The sequence below is a fragment of the Botryllus schlosseri genome, chromosome 5, assembly GCF_051294905.1.
Source record: "Botryllus schlosseri isolate E-star chromosome 5, Bs_hap1, whole genome shotgun sequence".
Lineage (NCBI taxonomy): Eukaryota > Metazoa > Chordata > Ascidiacea > Stolidobranchia > Styelidae > Botryllus > Botryllus schlosseri.
Window position 1 is genome coordinate 21,117,136 of NC_137240.1, and position 26,546 is coordinate 21,143,681.

Consider the following 26,546-nt stretch of genomic DNA (forward strand, 5'->3'; position numbering starts at 1 on the left):
TTTCTGGAGCAGATTGTTTCTGGCGAAAAGTATGTATTGTGATATGGCACGGCTCGAATAAATAGGCTGCAACGTATGTACAAAAACGCTTTTTCATGCTAATCTAATTTTTCGACTGTCTTTATTTTTGGGTCCATGTCTATGGCAACCCTGATTATAGGCATAAGATGTAGGTTTTCTGAGTGGAAATCTAAGTTTGAATCGGATAAGTGTTGGGATTGAAAAATGAAAAAAATATCTGGATTAGGATTAGGATTTCAAGCTTCGAATTTGCATTGGATTAGGACATAGCAATTTGAATCCGCTCATCTCTGCAAGAGGAGCCCAGAATAACCTCCGAGGCGGAATCGAACCCTGGCGCATGTACGGTAGGCGTTTATCGTCACCACTACGCTATCTCTCCCGCAATCGGATTCATCTTACATCCTGGGTGTACCGAAATTTAAAAAAAGTGTCCCACTCAGATGCGGTGTACTGGGGTGTACCAGATACGCATTTAAATGGTCCATCATCAGAATTGTCGGTATAGTGGAACGATGTTTGATTCGCTTATACGTAGGCTTACCAGAAACAAACTTCCTGCGAACCACGAGTTGGTGACCCCTGTTTGAAACAGTGTTTTAAACAAAGGCCTTTTTTTTCTAAAAATGTGTTTTATCAAGTTGTAAAATCAAACCATAGTTGTGTAAATACCTTCCAAAATCATGTTGTATGAGCCTACATACAATTACCACCAGGTATAGCCGAGGTATTAGTTATGGAATGGTTGTTACCGTCATAATAGTCGATAATGTAAATCCACTATGACGTCACAGTTGGATATTCGTGACGTCATGGCTTTAAAAAACATGTTTTAAATATAAGGGCCTTGTTTCAAACATGTTTGTTTTAAGTGCAACCCTAAGTATATTACGTATAGATGGATGACTTTTCACCGCAACGTCGCCCATGCTATACATGCAATCAAAATGCAACCGTGAATTACAGAAAGTTTGAACACCCCTGGATTACGCTTGCTATTACTCTTACTATACGGAATCTTTATGAGGTCAGGGGTGTACGAGTTTTGAGTAAACGTTAAAAGGTGTACCATAACGAAAAAGGTTGAAGAGCACTACCCGAGAACTTGCGTTGGCCGACCCGTAAGTAGGCAGCCCAGCAGTGAAATCATAATATTGGAGGCCTATATTTGTCTTATCTTGTCTCATAAATCGAAGAACCGTCAAAACCAAAACGATATCAGCAAAGTGACGATTAAAATTTATAATTATATTTATAGGTCAATATACAGTGGGTGTCTTTGTCAGGGAAGGCAGTCTCCCGAGGCAGGCGTGGGTAAATTTGCAAAGGAGCATGAAAGCTAGCATACAGTAACATTATTGAAATAAAGATTATTGTATTAATACTGGATTACATATAAAACTTTCACTTCAATGACGAAATTATGATCTACAATCATCAAATATTGCTAGCTCTTTATAGTGATGGTATGGAATAATGAGTCGTTCACGACTATGCTCAGTCCCTCGTAAAAAGTAGAATGGAACTTTTCTGGTCGTTAAGCGATTTTGCGAATCCATCCGGCATATCCGCAGTTGGTGAGTCACCTGGTTGTCCGTCCCAACCTGCATAAGACGTGATATAAAAACATGAGGTGTATATTGCTGAGTTCCGATAGTTATTTGCCATTACCGTAAACGACGAGTAATCGTAATCAGCGATGGAGAACCATGAGATTCGCGCTAGCCCACGGAATACCCAATCTGCGGAAAATACCAGGAAAGGTTTGAAGCTTATACAAGCATGTGTATGAACTACAAAAATTTAGAGGTTCACGTTCACAAACAAACCTTGGTCGGTTCTGCACTGTTAACCTTTTTCATATATTACATTTTTCCCGTCAATATAACATTTTTGGTTGAAATACTTTGCATTTAATCTTTGGATCACGCTATGCATGGCGCTGACAGCGTACAAATATCAACACTAAACGAGCATGCACCTTGCCAATCGCAAAAACTTTACTTGATCTGCTGCAAAAATTAGCTCGAAATAATCAGGTTTCCGTTTGTGAATATTCAGTTACTATATCTGCTATGAGGTTGACCCGCAATCACACAGCATCATGAACGATCACGACATTAGGAAGTCAGCGAGTGATGCTTATTCAACCAATCAATGAAATATATTATAAGAATACATCATTGTATAGTGTAAAAAACCTAGCAGATGTACGGGTTCCATCTTCATTTGATAGGTTTATTGTATCATAGAAATCATGTATTATCGACAGACGCGTCTACTGCAGCTTATACACGTTAAAGTACTACAGTGACAGATACGAAGTATTGGGATTTTTTCTTGTCCTATGTCATGTTGGTTCGAATTAAGTAGCATTTATACAGTCAATCCACATTCAACTGTTTCATTTAGCTAAAGCGTAGCTATGTTCGGGGTAATTATAAACAAGCGCAATTTCGCCTTCGCTATCACCTCCCCGTTTATTTACCTATTTCCTTATGAGCATAAGTGTTCTGTATTTGTTTCATGCCAAAGTAATCTAATTCTGATTAGATGACAGATACTCGTATCATCCCCTGAAACATATCGTAGGAATTCTTGATAGTATGCCTAGCCCAGACTAGTTTACTGACCAGCGAAGTCACCACAAGATCTTTCGTCCGCTAAAATGGAATTGATACCACCCACGCAAACCGATTGTGGAAGATTGGATTCAGTTCTAAAAAAAAACAAGTGAAATTAAAACAGACATATTAGCTTTTGAACGTAACTCGAGTTGCATAGCTGATGAGATACGAATATACAAATAAATGTTCAACCATCTATAGTGAATACTTTATTCCATACTATCGGGGTGATGGGAGTTCTTACCTAGCTTACTTGTAAATCTCGGAATACTTCTACCAGGAACAATGTCATCTGCTTATTATGAAGGGTACTTGATTATCACATTTGCAATCTTCGGTGTTTAGATACTGCAGATTATACAATGAAAAACGGGCTATATTAGTATATTGGACTGGACTAATATGGTAAAGTCGTACCAAGCACTACCAAAAAATGTATGGAAAATCATTTGTTCTTCCTTTCCAGTTAGATTTGGATTTGCGAGCAAGATTTTCTCAAGCAAGCATGTGCAATGTGCATGTTATATGGAACAGATTTCTCAGGTGTCATTATGACCTATTTTCTGGTTAGGCCTATACTAGTTCATATGACTAGGAATTTCTACTGATTCCGAGACCAGTTCTTCAGTGAATCTGATGTTACGTAAAATATTTGAGCACTTACTTAACGGCAGGACAGATTGCCTTTGGAATCCCTTTCCAAGAGTATGGCCTGAATTGGAGGTAACCTGGAGTTGTACTATTCCTGGACAATGGCGGAACCCCCTCCATCACCTTCTCGTCAGACCCCTTCAGGTAAATAATCGGCTCTACATGTGATCCACTCGTTTTGCTGCAGTTGCTTTCCAGGGCTTTCTTCTGGTCTTCTTCGCGATTAGCTTCCACTATAAACGCGAGTTTAAAAATTAATTATAAAAGTATTTCAAATGCAGCATCTATGCCTAAGAATGATGATATGCTCAAGAACATGCAAATATCAATGGACGAATATCTGACAAAATCCCTGTAAAGATTAACTAGCTCTTGAGACATAGGTTTATTTATTTATTTATTTATTGGAAGAAGAAAAAGAGTGGCACCTATCACCGTTAGGTCTTGTGCGCCATGACAATACTCAATTTCAATTTAGCAGCTATTCAAATATATCGATCACAACTCAGCACATATTCTACCACGTATTTCAAAATGCTTTGTTCCGTTAGTAAGTTCACGAGGCGGAATGGAATATTCATACAAACACAAGCACGACACAGGAGTGTTCTATGAAATTCATACGAGGGGCAGTTCATTATAAAGTGCTCAACCGTCTCAGGTTCATTGCAGGAGCTACAATGTGGTTTTGGGTGCGATTCCAATCTTAAACAAACAAGTGTGCGTTCAGTCCGCAATGACCTGAGCGCAATCGAAATAATATTCGATCGCCTATGCGATATTCAAGAGGTGGTGTACTATGATGAAGGGATTCACGAAAAAGTTTGAAATGAGAGCCTTTATCAGAGACATACGTAACTGCTTGTCTACTGCTTTAATAAATTCATCTCCGAAACGAGTTCTCGTCGGAATCTGAATAATAAGAATATTTACACAACATCTTTGGATTTCGATAAACATTCCATTTATAAATTTGTTCTATGTTATTTTATGTATTATGGTATTTGGCACTAAGTGACGAGTATGTTGGCTCCACAAAAATGCGTTTCTCCCGACGTAAAACCGTGGAGCGGAAGCCGTCCTTACCGTCTTAGATTCCTTTGGTGATGAATATACCGAGTATCTATCATTTGATATAAATTAGGTGAATTCCGTCAGTGGCATATCTCTCACTCGTTTTTACCGTTCATATTATTTGAAAATATTCAACCAACTTGAATTCCAGAAAACTTCACAGTACATTGTTTTTTGTGTTTAATGTACTCAATAAACGTAAATGTTTATCATGCCATCGTTTTTTCAGAAATGTAGATAAAGCGATCTTTTACAGGCTGGTTATAAATGTTAATGTCAATATCACAACAGGAATGGTAAAATATGGATGTAAACCAGTGGCGGCTCGTCCTATAGGGCAACTGGGGCACTGCCCCACCTACAATTCTGTTCAATAACAATTCTATACCATTTATAGACGCACAGCAATCTAAATATACCGAAATCACAGCGAAAATCGCATCCTCCTTGTCCTTTCGCTTGTAAATGCCCAGATATAGTGAAGTCTCTGCGAAAATCGAGTTCTCTTATGTGTTTTCGCTTTGCGAATGCCTAGCCGGGGCATGCCCCGGTAGCGCTCATAACAAGCTTTCACTGTCTATTCTCTCAAAGCCGCGCACTATAAAGAAACGGTGATTTACTATCTCCTATTCACAGAATTACAGAGCAAGTGGGGCAACATAGGTCGGTTGCCCTTAAGGTGTGATGTAACAATCATATCTATATCTGAACTCGGTTTCCGTCATATGCGTTTAGTCGAACTTTGCTGGAATAGGTCGATTTTGATGGTGTTTCACACCATGATAATTCTTGAAACTTGGTATGCCATGTCGTGATGGTAGTATTTAACACTGCTCCAAGTTTCAGGGTTTCTACTTGAAGTTTAGGGTAGTAATTCCGTTACCGAAGTTGAGTGTGTACTGTTCGTCATGTATCGCAAACAGATTTTACTCAAAAGCCGGTATTGCTATCCATTGATTTTGACGATGCTCCTTACCTAGATCCGTCATGAGCTTTTGCACGGTATGTCTTGATTTTAGTACCGAACGCTGTGCCAAGTCTCAAGGTTGGCACTCAATGATTAGGGCAGCTATTTCGTTATCAAGGTCGAGTATGGTGGAGATGTGCGCTGATCTGACACTTGACCTACCAAACGCATTGCGGATTTCACGCAAAAGTCGGTGTATCTGTGTTAACGTTAACTGTGTTCCATATTGAGATAGGTGGTGAGATGATGATATCATGTCATGATGATATCATGATGATAACAGTTTACTAACATTTTCGGTTTGCATTCAAATATTTACTTTTATTTTATATTCTCCAAAGTCAATTTCACCGTGAAATTGTGACCTTCAGGCCATTTGCTTACAATTACAACCCCCTGTCTAGCGCAATAGCTGTTTCGTTTTCGATGGCGGCTAACAGCTGATCACTTGATCAGCCTATTCCTCAGTAAATTTTACGCAAAACCCGGTGTTGGTCGTATATATTGGTTGTTCGTATTAATTTTGACAGTGTACCATACCGAAAACGGTCATGAGGCTACTTCTCGATGATGTCATGTAACAGTGTACTAAGTTTACGGCTTTCATCCACGTATTTATTCGGTAATATATTTTCCAAAGGCGATTATGCAGGCAACATATAGACACCATATACCGTTAGCCGTATGTGTCGTGTGGCAGTCTCCAGTTTCAAGGCCAAAATCTCCTATGCTGTACCGGGACCAAATTTCCGAGGCTGCTATCCGTAGTTCTTCAAAATGATGTTTTGGATTCAATATGACAGGCCCAATCTATGAGATAACAATTGCGTATGTGTCCGAACTCGTTGACCTTTCCAGTTAGGCTTACGCAATCTCTCTAGTTATAGTCATTTCCATTTCTGCAGAAAAGTAGTCAGGTCAAGTGCGAACATAAATCGTGTTGAATCTTTGCTCCATACCCCGTTTAGGCAGCTGCCTTTAGAGCAAAAAGTAGAGGTAAAGCGACTAGGTCCGTATCAGCCTAGAAATTGCTTTTTCATGAAATTGTTTAATGCGATATGTGCTCGCATTTCAAAAACAATGCTTGGATTCCTGCTTGAATGATGGCAGGCAGACTCGTAATTCATCTTCAATGGATAACAGCTGGCTTTTTATAATGTTTTACGTTTATAGGTGCAACCGCTTTGGTTGCCTATCCCCTGGTCGTAACGCATCAGGATCGTGTACCAAACACTTTCGGACGGGCTTAGAAAAACGAGGGCAAATCGATTTGACTTCCTTTCGGGACGCGAATCCTACCATATACAAATCGGGTCGGAGGCGCTGCAGCACTTTACAGAATGGTACGACTAAAACGCCACAAAGAGTCATGCGAATGCTCTTTGTAGGTAGTTAGTCTGTGTATGTTTTGGTATAGTCTTACTCGGCGCTTGCGTAATCTCTACCACGAAATCATAACGCATGCTACTAAGGATACCCTGATGATTGATTCGTGACATGGGAACGATTCTTAGTTCGCGTACATTTTGTAAAATAATCATTTGAATAAAACATTAGTTACCGCACTTCAAGTCACGGCACCGGCAACTTCTCGCGGCACCTACGTTAAAAATCATTGTTTACGGGAAATTCATGTGACCATCATTAAGTTACTTTTGAACGTTGAAAAACGTAACTATGACGTCATATTGAGAAAAAGTCGCTTGCAGCCCTTGCCCCACCACCCGATATTGTCACGAGCCGCCACTGATGTAAACAGTAAGGAGCGGAATTAGAATATAGATCTATACCATCGAGTAATCTACGTATTTGTGTACAGCAGGGGTGTCAAACATAAGACCCGGATTTCGTCCGTCCCGCGAAGCAATTCTGATTCGTTTGAAAAAATGCGTGTATTATCCAGCGCATTTGCAACAAATGTGGAAATATTGAATACAAAATACTTCCATTAAATAAATCCCGCCAGACAGCAAATTTCGAGCCTGTTCATAGGCCACATGATATCCATCCGACAGTGGTGTTACACTTTCACTCACCATAAGTGACATTGACAAGAAGGCAAAAATCGCAGATTACGACTACAAGAAAATAAGCATAGAAATATTCCAACTTATATCGCCATTAAAGCGACTGTGTTAGCGGTTTTTATTCTGTATTCAACCGGCCTATTCCCCGTATTTTGCCAGTTCCATTGTTTGCGATTAACGTTGTTGCTAGAATAGAACTCTTATTGAACTGCAATATAATATAAATCTTGATAATATAGTATTTAGGTGAAAATAGCAGTGGATTTCGTGGTAACATTTTGGAACGATTTGACTATGGTGCGGCTTGCGAACGACCTGAAAATTTGACTCTGGCCCGTCACCCAAGTAGACTTTGACACTCCTTGGGTACAGTGACTATTCCGCTTCAGTGATTCCTTCATCTCTGCACATTCGTAGATGGAACTGCTTTTTTAATGATATGGACTATGCATACAGGCGGTCGCAGCTTATGTTCATAAAAACACTATCACCAGTGGCTTTGCACTAGGGATGGTGTGAACCTCTGAAAGGTTCAGATTCGTGCGAACGCGAACATTTTTGAAAGGTTTTGTGTGAACGTGAACGTGAACATCATGACGTTACGTGACGTCATATTGCTAATTCCAACCCTACATTTCAGTGAAGTGATAGACTATGTTAATGTACAGTTGTACACGATACCTAGCGACGACTCGAGCCGAATAATGCCACTATGCCGAAGTACATAGTGACGTTTTAAACGTCGCCAAATGTGTTAACTGGGGTATTCAAGTGATATAACAATCCCATAAAATCAATATCCTCCGTCGCTTCTCCAGATCGTACAATGTATTCGGCGTCTGAGTATTGCGACGTTGATGTGAAGCGGAGTGTAAAACGAGTTTCTATAATACTTGCTCCCGATATTACCACATTATCAAGTTATACAGCAGTAGCCAACACCCCAATCACACCGATTTTGTTTTTATGATACAATAAACATAATATGAAGTCAAGATTGATCCCGTACACCTGCTAGATTTTTCTACATCAAAACGATATCAAGTCCATTGCTTGGTTGCAAAAGCATCGTTTATGACTACTAGGGCTGGGCAAAATCGAGTACCTGAGTGATTCGATTCTGAATCACGTATTATGCTTCGAGTCGAGTCGAGTATTCGAGTATCACTCATTATTACGTAATAGCAGTATGTAAGGGGTCAAGGTTCAAATATGTTCCTTTTATGCCATCACAAAGAATATAATATCTGTTAGCCATCATATTAAAGATATTTGGGTATTATCTCGACCCTACCGACTTCATTTCACTCTGTGACAATGTTGTCGAAGGATCATAACTTCAGAAATGTGTTATTTCCGGTATCGTTCGTATAGCTTTGTACTATGTTTCGTATGCTGTGATACGGCCAATCAAGGTTTCAAGGCCTCCCCAGTGGAAAATAGTTCGAAACCATAATTCCTGTCGATAAAATATATTTCAGTGGCGATGGGCGTTTAATTTCAGTACTCAAATAAATGGTGTTCTACTACTCGACTCGAATCATTAAAATGATTACTCGGTTCAGATTCGAGTACTCGAATCATTGTGCCCAGCCCTACTGACTACGTGGTGTATTTCCCTGATGATGTTGCGTCATTGCGGGTCAAGCTCACAGCGGAGAGTCACTAAATATTAACAAATTGAAAGATGGATGATTCAAGCAAAGTTTTGTAACTGAGAAAGTAAAATTTTTGAGATTGTCAAGATGCATGCTCATTTAGTCTTGAATTTTTTATGTTGCCAGCGCCATACATAGAGTGACCCTCAGTTGAAATACAATACATTTCAATCAAAGATGTTATAATGAAGTGAAAATTGTAGTATATGAAAAAGGTTCACAGTGCAGAACCTTCCAAGGTTCCTTTGTGAACGTGAACCTCTAAATTTCTGAGGTTCACACACAGAACGCGAACGTGAACCTCTGTTCACACCATCCCTACTCTGTACACTCAACAACCGTGCACAATGGTTCAGTATTCTGAAATCAAAATTCGCATTTCCACGGATACTATGCTGAGTCACGGTATAAGTAGGCCATTGCACAACAGCAGTGAATCAACTTAAATCTAGATTAATAATGGTCAAGTATTGAAGTAATTATATTTAACGTAATTTACATAACTTGGAATTGAGAGACCAAATGTATTTTCGATACCAGCTATCTTTTGACTCGGAAGTTATGTCGCGGTGCTACAGAAGATATTTGCATTATATATTTGTCGATCTGTATCTAAGTTTAACACAGTGGCGTATGTTTGACATCTTTGGCTTTCACTATTCCAACTATGCCTACTTTATGGAGGTGAACAGAAATATATGATGTTTATGAGATTGATTCTAGAATATCGATTATTTCTGTTTAAGGTCCCATGCGCTGTTAAGCAACACGGTCAATAGTCACATGTATAAGTCATACCGATGGTGTTTTGCAGCAGTAGAGCTTTCCAAGCTAAACGAGGGTTTACATCAAACACTAAACCAATAAATCACGAATACAATATCGAATCAAACACGAAGCCATAATTTCACACTCAAGTTCAGCAAGAAAAGGAAGTAATTTTATTACTCAAAATAAAGCACTCGAGCAGACCGCATTTCTAATCCAATTTCAATCACTCTATATTGGCATAAACGATATTCAAAACTCTTTTGCGCAATCAAGGCTCAGATGATTCCTGGGCTCATGCATTCATTAATCGGTATTCTAATCGGAATACTGCGCTATTATTCAATACCCATACAAACCTGTTTCATTTATGATTTCCATCGTCTTATAGAGAGCTGATCGTATATCTGATTCATTTACTTCCACTCCAACTGTCCTGTGAACGAAAGGATGAATATAACGTAAATCGTAGATATATAATCCGTCTATATTATTGCGATGGATATTTATATTTTCAATTGTAAATAACTGTGGTTATGCGAAAGGAAATGTAAATACAGAGCCGCCAAGGATTTAACGAAATCAGTGGATTTAATAGCTGTCCACGAAAAATACAACGCAATATCGGGAAAAATATCGATGCTAGTTCGGACTATTTTTTTTTTATTTTAGTGCAGCGGTTCTCAAACTTTTTTAGACACGTTTTCGGCATGGCCATGTGAAGCCGGATTCAGCGCGATGAGTATAGTGAAAATGAAACATCGGAATTGATTTGAAGTCTAGTTTGACATGATGTCAGTGTTGGGACGACTCGAGTCGATTTTTTCAGGTGACGTGACGTGACGTGACTTGATTTACTTGGCGTTACGAAAAATGTGTCTTGACTCGTGACTCGAAGCAAAATCTTCGTGACAATTTCAAGTCATCAAGTAATCGGTGTCGTCTAACTCGCTGTACCTGTACGTACATGCTCTCGACACGTTGATGTGACCTGTGTGGGAGACCAGTCTTTCAACGATTGCGCAGCATGGTTTTATTGAACCTCCGTCGATATGTCAGAAATAAATTGACCTCGAAGGAAGTCACTAGACATTTTTTAGAGCGTATACGTTGTCGTAGACTAGTGGATTTTTATCTATAGCCATGTATTTCCGTTCTATGGACTGCTCAGTGCTTACCTTAGCTAAAATCCCGTATTTATTCGGACCTTTGTAGCCGTTTAGTCGCATAGTTCTGACTGAATACGACTAAATACTGTCAGGTTCGATTGGACCCAGAAACACATTGCAGATTCGGCGGATATATTACGTCGGAGGAAGGCAAAATAGATGCATCAAACGCTCCGATCCAATGCAAGTCAACAGCAACAACTTCACACAAAGTCACCTCAAGACTCCATTTTTTATACGGCTTTTAACAGTAAATTCATATTTATTGACTCGAAGAACTTTTCGCGTGCCTCTTATCGAGAGCAGCCGGCACGATAAAGGATACAGAACAGAGATGGATTCAAAACCAAATGGCGAATTATGACCCAACAATGAAAATTTATAAATAGCATGAATGGAAATTCAACCATAGGAACAAAGCGGCGTATATAGCAACAAGCAACTTGAAGAAGGTTTGTATTTATGTCTTAATTCAAGACATTTCAGTGACGCTTATCGCCATTCCAGGCTTGTGTATCGAGACTTTGTAGTGTGGATCAGTTTCGATATCTCGCAGTATTCTTCTTCATTCACTTGCAAGGACTATAATAGTTCACTTCTACTGTTCAGTCTCAGACTCCCTCGCATCCAATTTCGGGTCTTTGATGGTGCAGACTTTTTGCAGCGTGGCTTTGGCTACGGTGTTCTGGTACTTTTTCAAGACACACTTAGTAGGCTACAGCGTGATCGACGAGGAGGAGCGCATATTACCTGAGACACATAGAAACTAGCACGAACTGGGGTTCGAACCAGCCACCATTGATGTCGTGGCGTAGTCGTATTGCACATCCTCTTTCTATGTCCCTGCACGCTAAACTACCTGCGACTCTGCTCTATAGGCCATATGCAATTTATTCATTTATATTACTCGTCAGAGCAAATTGTACGCCGAACTGGTACCATATGTAGACGAATTGTGTATTGCATCATATCAGTTTGTTTGAACTTTTTGAATTTTGGAATTAGAGAAATCACGACGCAGGTCCGCTCCATTACTGTTAAAACTTCAAATGACACAAACAGAAAGGCCATCTGAGAAGAAATATTCTACTGTACAAACTCATTTTAATTGCCAAATTGCCAATAGCTTAATTAAACAAATTGCTGTTTGAGATGTTTTGTTAGGGTTTTGGAAAAATTTATTTCCAAAAATCTATTTTTTCCTGTGATATACATAATCGCTATACCAGAATAAGTTCAAAATTAGCTGCTAGACGTTAGGCTGGACGTTATATGTTCATTAAAATATGTTATTTTAAGTTTTGGTGCCATATATATTGCGACTTGTGATCATACCCGAAGATGTCGTCGGAAGCGTTACGCGTTATTATAACATTCATCACCATCTTTGTGGAAATGGATTTTTGGCACTCGTTCATGTCGAATCGACGGCGTGGATTTTTGAGACTCGACAGCGTATTTCAAGAAATGCAGCCACAGAATTGGCTTTTGAAATAATAAAAGTTTTTCCAATTTCCACATAAGTAGTATTATGTTAATTTCAAGAATAGTCATTTTATTGCTGTCCATCACTACCCTACACCTAAAATTTACACACGACAGATGACACTTGTACGATAATAGAGCTAAATTTGTACAAAAAACTTGGATGTTCCGTGGGGAGTCCGCGACGGTGCACACGGGGTCAGCGAAGACAAAAAGGTTGAGAACCACTGGACTATGCCATGGGTGGGCAATTATTGTTTTCGACGGGACAGACGAGAAGCAGAGAATATATTGTCCGACTGAGTCAAAAGTACTAACGCTATGAAATAATTTTATTTCGAAATGAAAAGCAGTGAATTACATTGTTGAAACATGCTTCTAAGTTAGGGGTCGCCAACTCAAATCGGCTCGCTCGCCACTTTGCCAATTTCGCAGAGGCCACGGGCAGCAAGAATGCAATATCGAGATGAAATATACTACACCGCTTAACAACCACGTTTTTAAAACCTAACCTCTGTACGACGCTGTGCTTTGGGCTTTGTAACATGGGCGAAAGGAATAGTCAGTAGCTACCACGAAAGAAACTTTATTAAAGAATTCCAAATACAACAAAAAGTATCATGATCATCACTTTTATTTCTACTATGTACTGCGCACGATACCTGACGACGCTTTTCAGCGACTAAAAGAAATCGATATACGGTACTTGCTGAAAGACTATCATCTTGCAATGATTGATATTTTGGGGGAGTCCTAAGTCGTTTTATAGTCGGCTCGGTCGTGGCAGTATCAGGGCCATTGCACGTCAAGGTAATATATACCCATTCATATCAGATGAATCTTCCTCGATGGAATGATGTTGCCATCGCCGCGGTCGTTTCAGCTAGTGAGGTGTAGAGATATTGGATAAAAGATAATGGTTTATTTAAAATAACAATAATATTTTGAAACTGAAATCAGTTTAACCATTTCGAAATATTTTAGTAAGCGTTCTTCCAAAATCTTAAACCGGATCGCGGGCTGCACAATATGACCTCGCGGGCCTCGTGTTGGTGACCCCTGTTCTAAGTGTATGGATGTGTTATTATTAGGTCATGGAAATGGGAGGATTATTTCACAAAAAAAAATGTATTTTTTATTCGCATTAACCTCATGGACACTATTTTTTTTGTATATATTAGGACAACAAAATGTGTTTTTGATATTAGATCTGGTCTTGGTCGCAACATCCCGAGCTCTGTGTAGCTTAGTAAAATAGTCTTGTTGATCTGATAACTTCACTAACAGGTCTAGAAGTTAGGTATATCAGTTTTACAAGCAAAAATTAGGTCGCCCCGAGATGGGATTCCAAGCCACGAGAAGTAGATACCCTATACGCAACGCTGCCCCGTCGGCCAGTAGCTTTATAAAAATACAAGCGTGCTGCATAGCTGCACATGCTTGTAGCGCTAACTTATGCTGGATTGGATCATTCAGTTCATTCTAATAAAAGTCGAATCGTATCGAATGTGGATACTAACTTTGACAACAGCATATATCCCATCAGAATATTGCGAGGGTGACCGGTAGCTTGCACTGCATGGCCATATTTGTAGTGGTGTGCCGTCCATGATGATCTAATGAATGACGTCGGTGAAACGGAATTCCAGTCCTGAAACGATACTTACACCATGCGTATTATACATTTTCCACGAAGCGCTGATTACTTACTACAACATTAGAAACATAGTAGAAAACGTTCGTGATAGACGGATAGCTGTTAGTAAACATGCAGACCGAGTGGAATTGCAGCACAAAATTTCCCAGCCTCATTGATCCATTCCGTGAAGTTGTTACGTAAACATATCTATGCTGTTCTCCGGTTATCTACAAGACTCACGATTAGCACCGAGACAATGAATTAAATTGAAATTGTTACCCGCAAAGTAAATGTGGACACTTCTCGATCGTGGTTGTAAACCCACATCATTGCATTGAAAGGATGCGAGGTAGCGGCGAGAAGAGTAATTGGATAACTAGTGTTTCTGTCACAGTGGTTATATAGTCATAAAAACAATCATAACCAGGCTCGTAAAATATGCCAATATTGCCGTACAATATGATGGGTTGGTCTGTCCACGCGTGTACTCACGATTACGATAAATCATACCGCACAGCTTTTTCACGATTCTTTTTATAAGTTATTAGTAACAAAGGTGCAAAACACGCGGAGAGCGGTTTGAATGTGGACATTTTTAGTGTTACATCCAGACCCCGGACTTTATCTGTCTCAGTACAAATATTAATAATAAATATTATTATATATTAATTTATAGAATGACGAATATAGCAATATATCATTCATACACTATGGGGCTGTAAATGAGGCCGAAGATATGAAAAAAGTATGAAGATATGTATAAAAGACTGAGTGTATAGTTATATGGAATTAATGGACGCTAGTACAGTTGCAATGCACTTGTAAATGATTTTAGGCTTGTAAACATATAGTGAGTCGGTCAATCTGATTGAAATTGGAAGATTGTTCTACAGATGGGCAGGCGGAGGAGAAAAGTCTCGGTCACCGAATGTCGATGTTTTGGCTGAAAAAAGTTGGTGCGATTTGGATCGTAATACCGTTCTGGGATTGCATATTGTCACGAGCTCACAAAAATATGCCAGTCTACTTCCTTAATGCATTTGAATGCGTAAAGAAGGTACCAATGCAGGCGTCTAAAAATAGGCATTTCGTGATCACCCTTCTTCGAGCGATTATATAAACGAGCCACAATGTTTTGAATGTTCTGTAGCTTATCGATGTGTTTTGGTGTACCCCGAAGATCAGAGCAATTCTATTGTCTAGTCGTGAAATCCCCTACGATGATATTATGGCTTTACATGCATCCTCAGATAGGTAGTTCATGACTCTACTGTTGCGGGTACTAGATATGTACAGGATCAGGATTTAGGATTCCAATCGTACAGGAATCCGGCTAGAATTTCCGAAATAGTAGGAGATCCAGATTCGCATTTTTTCCGAGTGTCGGATCCGGATCAGCATAGGATTCTAAATGTCTAGCGTAAGAAAGTAACTGGTATTTGTGTACTTTGATATTTTTTATGAACTTTAACCCGGCCAGTTTCTGCATCGCAGCACCATTTACAATAATACTAAACAGCAAACTTCAACGGCATTGCTGGAGATAATATTATAAAATATCTACGGGCATTGGTGGTCTAGTGAGTCGTCATGACTACTCAAGTAAAAGTGATATCATAATCTATACAGGCCTCGTTTTTCCCAACCGAAAATTTGAGTATTTCAAACTGTGAAAATAGGCAAAAAAAAATTAGTAACAAAGTCTTAGTGTTTTTTTAAGGGAATAAAAGTGAAAGTAGTCTGAAAATGTAATCACTTGACTAAGTTGCGCAAGTAAGCTAAACAAATACTTGAGTAGTCTGAAAACATTGTAGTAGCCTACCTCATTACTGACCACCTCTGTCGACTACACCTAAACAGGATTGTTTTGGATCTAGATTTTATCATTACCGACGGAAACATCATCCGGATTGAATCATAATTCCATGTAGCGAACCCGATAGGAATAGGAGCTCTAAAAACCATGATCCGTACATCCTTACCTCTAGGGCAGTGGTTCCCATCCTTTTTCGTCTCGTGCCCCCCTTGGCCGATATTTGAACTAAAATCCCCCTCCCCCCTATGAAAAAGTTGCCTGTGACTAAAAAAATGTGCTTTTTAACGCGCAACCATTTGTTGACTGAGCAATTAATGGCCAAAAATATTCAGATATGTAAGAAATATGGCGAATGCGCACCAAACTTTGGTAAATTACAGTCAAATTTGACCTGTTTTGGACCAATTTGGTAGCCGCTGACGAAAAATAAATCCGCTTGCTTTGGACTTGAGTTGAATCGATGACTTTGGTACGGTATGTTTTTCACGTTAGCTCATATGTTGGCTTAAAAAGTTAAACAAATTCACTAGCGGCCTTGTGCTGAATTCGGCTCAACGTTTTACTGCCTAGTAGCAATTTGGTCGGGAGGCTGCCACGGACCCAACGAAATTGTCTCGTGAGCTTCCCTTTATCGGGGGGTGTAATACATACGGAAGGCATTTAAACATAAATCTAGCTTGAAATCCGCCAAAGAAACATACAATTGTAAAGAACAAATTTCTGCTTAACAGCTCTATACCATAAAATTCTGAAAACCTTGCGAACCCAGTGTATCTTGCGATACAATGCCAAAGCCATATTTCCCCTGAAAAAAAATTAGGCCAGATTCCCCCCTGAAAATCTCAAAATTACCCCCTAGGGGGAATCCCCCTGGTTGGGAACCACTTCTCTAGGGGGTACACATGAAACGGCTATTTGAGGTATATTTGATAACATTTCCATGTCGTCACAGTGAATACCAAGATTGCGAACACAAGTCTCTTGGCTTGGTTAAAGTCTGGTCCAATCTGATGGTAAATTGATTTGGCGTCTGGTTTGAGTAAAAATATTGAGTTTACTTATCTATTTGGTCAATTTGAAAAGATTCTGTGTCATCCTGCACTGAATTTTGTCAATAAAAGGTTTTAACTTGAGTGATGACTTTCCCAATCCTTTTGATTTCTTAGCAGAGCGTAGACGTGCGTAGGCTATATCATCTGCGTGACAATGACGGAGGAAATATCTCAGGCTGTCCTCATATCATTTAACGTAGAGTAGGGGACCAATAACATAACCCTCTGATATAATTCTGATTCTATCTAAATATCAAAGGAAAAGACGCCGTCCACATATACACTCTGCTTTTTATCATTTAAGTACCATCTTATTCATTCCATGACATGTCAGAAATACCGAAGACGTGATAAAGTATTTTCAACAATTTAGCTTGGTCGATTACATCAAAGGCCATGCAGACATCCAACATGATCACAGCGACCTTGTTCCAGTTGTCGAAGGTGGAGGCTATGTAATTCCGAACATTTAACGTTTGTTTTTCAGTCGAATGTTCTGCCCGCCATAAGTCAACCGATTCGTGTCGCGAAGATCATACTCTGTCACATGGTCCACAATCCAAATCCATTATCGCATATCTAAATCTCGCAAAGGTGCCGTGTATTTATTCAATAATTTGGATAATTAGCACGCGATTAGCACGCGATTAGCACGCCTTTTTTAGTCGGGGCATAAACATCAAATAGCAAGTTTTAGACTAAATTATTGGGATACCTAGAGAGTGTTAAGATAAGGGTTGGTCTCCGGATGTAACATGTAGCGGCTGCCGATGCTATCGTGAAGGTCTGTTGTGGATAGGGTTGCATTTAAAACAAAAAATCAGTTGGAAGGAACATGCTTAAAACACCACCTTTGTTTAAAACAAGTTTTTATTTTTTTCTGTTTTTTTTTAGTCATGATGTCACGAATCTTCAATTGTGAAGTCAAATTGGGCTGACATTGAAATTGAAATCGAGAATGTATGGTTAAAATGTCTCCATCGTCGAAAAGGGCTTCTACCATTGTCATAAACGGATCAAAATATATTTGACCAGGACTATATCGTTATGCAGTGATTTTACGGTCGGTGGTCTTCATCATCAGAACACCGATTCCGTACCAATGATCCATAGCTGCATGCTATAACACTAACTGTTAAACCGACGACGATTTCGAGAGTGCCAGCCAACCCGCGTTGTATACGTCGGACTACATGCTCGGAGCAACAAATCGTCCGTAGGCTCAATGGCTCATACTGCATATTTTTTTAAAGTATTTAGACAATTATGGCATAATCAGACAACGTTTGTAAAAAACTTTTTTTCGAAGGCATTTTTTTAAAACGCTGTTTAAAACATGTTTCAAACAAATTATTTTAAAACACCGACGATTTATATGCAACCCCAGTTGTGTAGTTTCCGCTTGAAATGTTATGTCGTTTAACATTCCGAGAGAACGGAGAGAGACAAAAACTTTAAATGATAAACAAAGCAAAGTTACGAAAGGGTATGGGGAGAAACACTGACTTATCCAAGTTACCTATACCGTCCTCTATTGCACCTGCTCAGCGAATAAATCTATCAATCATTTTGTTAGTGGTCTTTCTGCATTGTTCTGGAATGTTTATTGCATTATCACAGCGTAAACCGAGTTATCTAAAACATCACTACACTAACACATCACTACACCGGCGGAGCAGAAAATGTGTCATACGCCAAATCAGTCCAACCTCAACGACACAACACGACGCAGATCTACGAGCACAACAACAGTACACTGTGAACTGTACGGCACGGTAGCACCTTCATTTTATGACGTCATAACACCGGGACGTAGAAGCAAGATCATCCCGACGTCATTGCCGAAAATAAGGACAATAATGACAACAGAATTTAGTATCGGGGGAATCTGATAGATAATGACGATGCATGCGGCCCGCGGGCCGCGTGTTAGTGACCCATGATAAAGAGGTTGATGACGTTAACTCAATTGCATACAGCAAGGGTCGGCAACCTACGGCCCGCGGGCCGGATCCGGCCCGCCAAGCGAAATCGTCCGGCCCGCGACATGATAATTAGTTATCATAAGAATACGGCCGGCCGCTTCATAATGAGTTTCAATCTGCAGTGCAGCGCTGCATGAAAAAAAATGCGGCATTGCTACGATATAATAGTAGCCTACATCGTATTAGTCTATTGTTACGCCATAAAACGAAGGTGGTTGAAGTAGGAGATGGAGATAGACTAGACTGGATCAGTGCTTATCAATCGGGTGTATCCCGCAGCCGAAGGTGTTCCATGCTTTTTAGAGGGCTGATCACTCTAACGGGGTGTGACAATAAAGGTGTTCTTCCTTAGCTTCAAAAGCGCTTGGAGCATCTCAGACGCAATGACGGAATCTCAAACTATTTAATTATAGATAACTAGCCTCCGTATGTCAGTTAGCCTGTCCATAGTTTGATTTTCCAGAAGGCATCGTGTGCCAAGACAAAAAACCTGAATAGTGTTTTGGCCACAATGGTGAAAACTGTTAATATGATTTTTGTCTCATCAACTGTATCAGTTACGCCATATATCACTAGATGCAGAGAATCAGTATGGCGATGTCATGTAGGCCTATATCTGTCATGTTCGCTCATTGAGTCTAGCAGCTATGCTTACACGAGTGTATGATCTGCGAAATGAAATAGCAACTTTCCTCGAAAATACAAATATCGCCGACTCATAATCTTGTAATCGAAAATGGGTATCTCATCTTGCTTTCCTGGTACATTTAACGTCACATCTGAACAAATTGAACTTGCAACTTCAGGGGGAAAACAACTACATGCATGAGATGTTAAGGTGCATTCAAAACAAATCTGTGACTCTGGAAATGTCAACAGTACAACGAAAATTATGCTCACTTTCCTATACTGGAGGAGAGAAAACCTAGTACCAACACTACATTTGTAACTGTGATACGAAATTTAACTACTGAATATTCACCCGCTTTTCCGACATTCCTTGTCTACAAAATGAATTCTGACTATTCAGTACTCCGTTTGATATGGACGCCAATACCATTGCTTGAAAATTTCAAATGGGCCTTTCTGAAATGCGATGCAGTTGAATTGAATGACAAATTTCATATAAAGAGCATATCGCTGCATGACTTTGACAAAGAGTACGTTCTTGAAATTGGTCTTTATCCCAGTTTGACCAGCAATGCAAAAAAATTGCATCGATTTTTGAAAGCACGTACGCATGTCAACAATAGAATTGAACAATGAAATTCACGAAGAGCAAGCTAAAATCACGTATTTCGGACGTCCATTTTGAATAGGGTCTGATTCTTGTTTCATCTGACTTGTTACCAGAAGTTGAAAACCGTTCACAAAGCAAGCTGCGTCAATTGTCACAATTATTCTGTGTCGTTGAAGTGTAAATACATGTGTCTTCGGATTGGTATGGTTGAGATTGCAGCAATGTAGGATAATATACCTAAGTGAGCGTAAAATATAGTACTAAGAAAAAATCCGGCCCGCCGAAAGGTTGTACACTCGAAATTTGGCCCGCGACTAGCAAAAGGTTGCCGACCCCTGGCATACAGGAAGAGATACTCGGACTTATCTCTTAACTCTGATTAGTTGATGACTTTCCCTATGTCAAAGATGTGAATGGTTTGTTCACAGGCGATTCTAAGTAGAATCAACCGCATTATCATGCCCTGGGTCTGAAATTACGGTAATTGGTGGATAGATACGCTGTCTAGCAAAATTAATTTCATAAAAAGTAAATCCCGTATTGCGAATTCATTGCATATTAATAGTGACCGTTTTCAACTCGCTTAATCATGAACTTCAATTACTTTGACATTACCTGTGACATTAACGGTTACAAAGTGGCGCATAGCTATGATGTTAAAATCAATTTATAGTGCATAACGGAAGAATAGAACTCATCATGCTGAACTAAACCTCTTTCTCCCGATCAAATAGGCACAATACCTAGTTCGAAACATTTTGTTGTTTGATGTGTTGGGACTGTAAGAGAGATTTTTTGCAATCTAAAAGTACGCGTATGAAGCATAAAATCCACATATTACATTAATTACACTGGTCAACAAAATTTTTGTTGACTTTGATCAGACAATTGATTTGGACTAACTGTTTGGCGCTGAATTAAAAATGACTTCCGTTTTTCTCTAGCACGTCAAATTTTTATGTGTGTAGCGCTAAATTCCAAATTGAGGCCCGTGAACCCTTCGGAAAGACGCGGTCTGCCGTTCAAAGGAACTACGTAATAAAAATGAAAATCTTAGCATCAAGGCAAAATAGACGAGTACTGAAATCTGGATTTACGATACACTGTTGATTGATCAACCCGGGCAGTAAATGATATCAAGCAATTAGAGGGATGTAGCTCGATGCCAAGAAATTTTCCTATTGTGACCTCTCGTGCATTTCCGTTACCTCATGAAGCCGACACGCACAACAAATGCTGCATTTATCATTATTATATATATATATGTAATTTATATAATATATAATTCCATTCACTTTCAACTTGTTAATAAAAATGGCAGCATATCGTGCAATCACGTTGGACAATAGCAGGGTTACCGTACATTTGTCCTCCTAATTGAAGAAATGTCCCCCTGCGCCCGAATTTCGTTTTTTTAGCCAATACAAATATAAAAAGTGGGTAATTCGGGAATCGAGTTAAGTGATTACGTTTATTTTAGTCAACACATCAAGATTTCCAGTAAATTGTTCAAAATCAGTTTCTTCTTTTCAATTTCGGTAAACTAACTTTTCCGATTACAAAATCTGGTAACCCTAGACAACATGGATATATTTTCATGAATGAGCAACTGAACATACACATTTACACAGTGCAAAATTTCTCAGTCGTCAAGAAGTACCACCATCATTGCCTACCATTCACAGGCCTGCAAACATTCAGTACTTTATTGTTTTCTGTTTGACCGTTTGATTTATTTTTTTAATATTATATTGGATATTAAAACCACTCGTGATTCGTGAACCATTCGTGCGCGAGTGTTGGGCTGTGTAATTAAAACATATCAGCAACCAGTTTGAATTGTTATCATCTATGGTATTGTGATCTGTGTGAATGCAGGTAATTGTGCATGCATATCGAATCGATATTCGCATTAGATATTGCAGAAGTAGTCGGTCCGTTTTGTATTGAGTGAATTGATTTTCCATCACCGTTGTCATTTCAGTTTATACTGCCGCTGTTTGATGACACAAAGTGGATACTGCACGTCTTGCGACTTTCGTTTGATATGATAGATTACTCTATACAGCGTTTTACATCGGTAGTTCGAGTATACAAATATGGATTCATGGCGATGCGAAAACTGCCCGAAAATAAAAACTAAAAATTGCCAAAAATAACGCAGTCTGCATATATAGCTTTTTAGTAGGCTATAGGTAAAATCGAGGCACCCAAATTTCAGGGGAATCCCCAATTTCCTTCCAGCTCAGTGGTTCTCAACCCTTTTGACCTCGCGGCACACTTTCAAAATAAAAATGGTTCGCGTCACACTAGAACAGTGGTTCTGAACTATTTTGGCTTACGGCACAGGCAAACTACCAGGAGGCGTATAACAGCAACCATAGTCTTACAGAGGTATGGTCACTGACGATGTACTTCTACCCTTTCGGAGCACTCAAGTAGGCTTTTCTCTGCTTGAGTATTTTTTTTTATCTCTGCGGACATCTCACAAATATGTCTACGAATGTCCAATTCCGATTGCCACTAAAAACGCAGAGGTGTAGAGGTGTATTATGCATGGATGCCAAGCGCATTTCCGCGCAGATCGTGTAATAGCACCTGTAAGGTTGGATACCGCAATAGTGTTACTGATGGCCACCCGCAGTTAAAGTTCCAACAAACCGCGATAATAAACCTCAGCGGCTGGGAAATTTTTAACTGATAAATTTGATCAACTTTACTTTTCAATTCTCGAATTTGCCGCCTGCAACATAACGTTTCGCCCTGTGCCTATACATTTTACCTGCAGTGCTGGCACGCTACCTAACAATCGAAATGTGAATGGCTGGCTTTGTTGGCAATTCTAATTTGTAAACGTGAACATCATTTCCAAATGAGTTCATTTCTGGATGGTGAGAATGCCTGCCTAGGTATTGGAGGTATATGTAGGCCAGTGACGTGCAGTCCAATGAGGCAGGTGAGGCAGTGCCTCACCTGTCGTCAGGGCGAATAAGTCAAAATTGTGAAAACCCTCCATGAGTCGATGATTATTGATATTTTCCATCGATGTTCATAAATAACTAAATTTGAACATTTTTTCACACAACACCATCAATTTTCATAATCATTATTCAAAAATACAGCGCCAAAGGAGAGTTGTGGCACAGGTGAGGCACGGGCGGGTCGTGCCTCACCTGCGACAGTCCAATTCATCATAAATAGCTCAGAATTCATAGCAACGGGTATCAATCAAATGTTATCGTCACACTGATTCCGAAAATCGAAATATTAACAGTGTCAGACCACTAGAACCCCCTCATAATCGCCAAGGAAGGTGACATTCGGCTTTATTACAAACAATGCCATTGCAAAGAAACAATGGCCAGGTGAGGCACAAATGAATTTGCCTCATGCACTATTCGCTAACAATTGGACAATCGCAGCACAGAGAAACGCGCTATCGATTTGGGAATACAAAAGTCTTGACCGTCTTGTAGGAATTATATAGTAGCGACGGCCAATACGTAATGCGGAGCAAATACATTCCCTTACCTGTTATTTATTTTCCGTTAAATTGTGGTATGTTATACCTACTTGCATAGGCTGCATTGTCGTTGCTTTATGCTTCGAATAATTTATACCGGTACTTGAAGAGGTAGTAATTATTATCCGTCTAAACTGGTCCATTTAGCACAATATCTACCAATCCTACATGTATTGTATAATGTGGAATTGCAACGGCTATCCATGTGCGAAGAAAATGCTCTCAATACCCGCGGCTGTTGTTTTTCACATTTTGGATCTCTTTATCAGGTAGGCTACTTTACGTGCGTGTGTGTTTGTTTGTTTGTGTGTGTGTGTGGGGGGGGGTCCGTGCCTCACCAGCCATGAACCTCACCGCACGTCACTGATGTAGGCTCCTTCTGTAAAGGCAGTGTCCCGTGGTATAAGTTGGCATCTAAGGAATCAAAATAAGTAATATCGGTATGGCGTAAAATGATCATCGATGATGAAGAGATGGCATGAAAATACGACTACAAATATAAACAGAAGAAGGTCATCAACGCGCGTCAAGTCTCTGTTCTGCCTCAGGTTCTGACGGGATTGACAAATGAAAGGTGAACACTTCAGCCACACCTAAATATCACGGATCAATTGCCAGAGATTAGTTATCACCGTCCTAAATGCTACTCTGGGTATGGGCAAATTAGCACATCACACATATTGACGGTGGAGGCTCCAGTTGGATTCATGGCAGTGCAGTAGCAAGTTACAAAGCGCCGCAGATTTATTAGATTCTCCCCCCCCCCCCTATACGTTGCTGTGCTCAGAGCGTCTTTAAAATAAAAAGCCCAGAGAAAGAACCAATCCATGACCTAATGGAGATGTCAGATTGAACTACTATAGATTGAGATATCGTAACTACGGTCGCCTCGACATTCTTATATCTGTTCACTGCATCGGTTGGGAACCACTGCCAGCTCAACACACACATTACACACGCACACATATGCAAAGGATGAATTAACTAGCTAGAATACGTTTTCCAGGTATAAGGCATGGGAAACAGACTGTAAAGTGTAAACCACGACTTTATGAAAGTCGGTCATTTCTGAACAACCCAATTACATATACTTATACATATTGCCTACTGCGATCATCGCATAGTGAATGTACGAAATACGAACCCGTAAATCTTGTTGTACGTTATATGAACCTGTGGGTTACTGCCAATCTGGTAAAAGAGCTGAAATATGGCATGTACATTGTAGTCATTGTTTGATGAAAGAAGCATAGAAAACTTACATTATTTCCATAGCGAAACATTTCATTGTAATAGATGTGATTTCGCTCGGTGTTTCGTATGTCATAATTGTATTTGTAGAAGTCGGTAACAGCAGATCGCAAGGATGACTGCGATTGATTGAACTCCCGAACCAGTTCGGTAATGTTTGTTCCTGAATGGGATGATGAAAAGAACAATTGAGAATTCTATCAAAAAGTAAGGACAAGCTTCATATAGTAGGGATAAAATATATGTATATGTATCTTTATCAGAGGTGGTCAGTAACGAAGTACTTCTACTTTTTCGAAGTACTCAAGTAGTTTTCCTCTACTTCTGGTACTTACTCAGGTAGATCTTTTTTTTGATACTTCTACTTCTATGTCGTAATATTTTGTGAACTACTTACTTACTTTTCGCTATTTTCAGTTTGTCAAGTAGAAGTAGTTTGATCGTCCAATAAGGAAGATAGCCTAAGGAATTTCGGGGCTGTTTTCAGGAAGTACCATTATTTAATTTTCATAATAGTCACGTTATGCCCAGAATTTTCGTTGCGCTTCGCGCACAGTACATATTGAGTGACAAATATGTTTAAGAGAAAGTATCGCTGAATATAGTTTAGATATCTGGTTGCGTGGTTCCGTTCACACCGCATTGTTGCCTATATCAAATATTTAATCACAGTAAGTATGGCCCCCATAACGTTTGAAACTGCCGTTTCGCAATCTAGCAATTAACTATTATATCTAGCATTACATAACGTGCCCTAATCTGGAAAAGTGGACTTTGACCTTTTTTACGTCAGATCTGTTTTAGCAGACCACAGTTGAAACTTTCTGGACAAAAAACATGAAACACATTTCCGCTTTTTAGAAGTAGTATTTGTAATTTTCTTTCAATTACGAATATTATACGTTGAGTTCTAATTATAGTTTCAGTTCTTTTGTCTGGAGAACATACATGTTGAAGTTTAAAAGCAAGTGTAGTAATGTCCTATATTTTCCGAGAATAAAGCTATATACACTGTAAAAAATAAACCTGTCGATAAACATGTTTACACCTGGTACCTCTTAATACATGTCCGTCATGTAAAACCATACGACAGGTCTAGTTCCACTCGTTGCCTAACATGTTTCTGCCCGTCATGTAATCTCGAAAACACGTCTGACCTGAGACTTCAATTGACCTTTCACCTTGGACCGACTGGCACAAAATCTGAAGCGTGGATATGAATTAAAACAAGGAATTCAGAGTTGGATCACATGATGTATATTGAGAACAAATGCATCAGAACAAGAAAAACTATTGAAATGGCGGAAGTTTCGGATAATACGTAATGAAATAAGAATTACTATAACGGCAAAAAATATTGACATGTCATGAAGAATTAATTTATTACTAACAGCCACAGTGTAAGCCGAAGAGTACCGAACGTTAAGAAGTTTTGGAACTTATGCAATGAATGAAGAATTACAACAACGGCTAAAAATATTGGCCCGTCATCAATGAATTAACTTACTACAAAAAGCCACAGTGCAAGCCGCAAAGTACCTAATGTTACGAAGTTTTGGAACTTATGCAATGAATGAAGAATTATTACAACAA

General features: G+C 39.4%; 1 protein-coding gene and 2 long non-coding RNA genes across 3 annotated transcripts in view; all 3 read right to left on the reverse strand.

Moving 5' to 3' along the window:
- LOC145439885 (uncharacterized) overlaps nucleotides 1–26,181 on the reverse strand; it is a 31,548-nt gene extending 5,367 nt beyond the window's left edge. Inside the window, exon 1 of the long non-coding RNA XR_013915384.1 lies at nucleotides 25,964–26,181. This is a non-coding gene — a long non-coding RNA (uncharacterized LOC145439885). The remainder of the gene's footprint in view (nucleotides 1–25,963) is intronic.
- LOC145439950 (intelectin-1-like) lies at nucleotides 1,302–11,022 on the reverse strand. Its single transcript, XM_080317616.1, has 5 exons — nucleotides 10,972–11,022; nucleotides 4,154–4,211; nucleotides 3,313–3,532; nucleotides 2,655–2,740; nucleotides 1,302–1,625 (listed from the first exon to the last, which is right to left on the reverse strand). The coding sequence occupies exons 1-5, from the start codon at nucleotides 11,020–11,022 to the stop codon at nucleotides 1,519–1,521; spliced, it is 522 nt and encodes a 173-aa protein (XP_080173742.1). The 3' UTR covers nucleotides 1,302–1,518.
- On the reverse strand, nucleotides 13,973–14,469 carry LOC145439884 (uncharacterized). The gene is made up of 3 exons (XR_013915383.1): nucleotides 14,366–14,469; nucleotides 14,158–14,313; nucleotides 13,973–14,098 (listed from the first exon to the last, which is right to left on the reverse strand). It is a non-coding gene; the product is annotated as an uncharacterized LOC145439884 (long non-coding RNA).
- Nucleotides 26,182–26,546: the final 365 nt, after the last annotated feature.

Excerpts from the sequence above, each read along its gene's own strand:
- LOC145439950 (XM_080317616.1), bottom strand. The coding sequence starts at position 11,022 with ATGCGACTAAACGGCTACAAAGGTCCGAATAAATACGGGATTTTAGCT. Across the intron at positions 4,212-10,971 it reads AATACGGGATTTTAGCTAAG|ATTCCGACGAGAACTCGTTT; the intron begins GTAAGCACTGAG and ends CTTATTATTCAG. Across the intron at positions 3,533-4,153 it reads AGCAGTAGACAAGCAGTTAC|TGGAAGCTAATCGCGAAGAA; the intron begins GTATGTCTCTGA and ends TCGCGTTTATAG.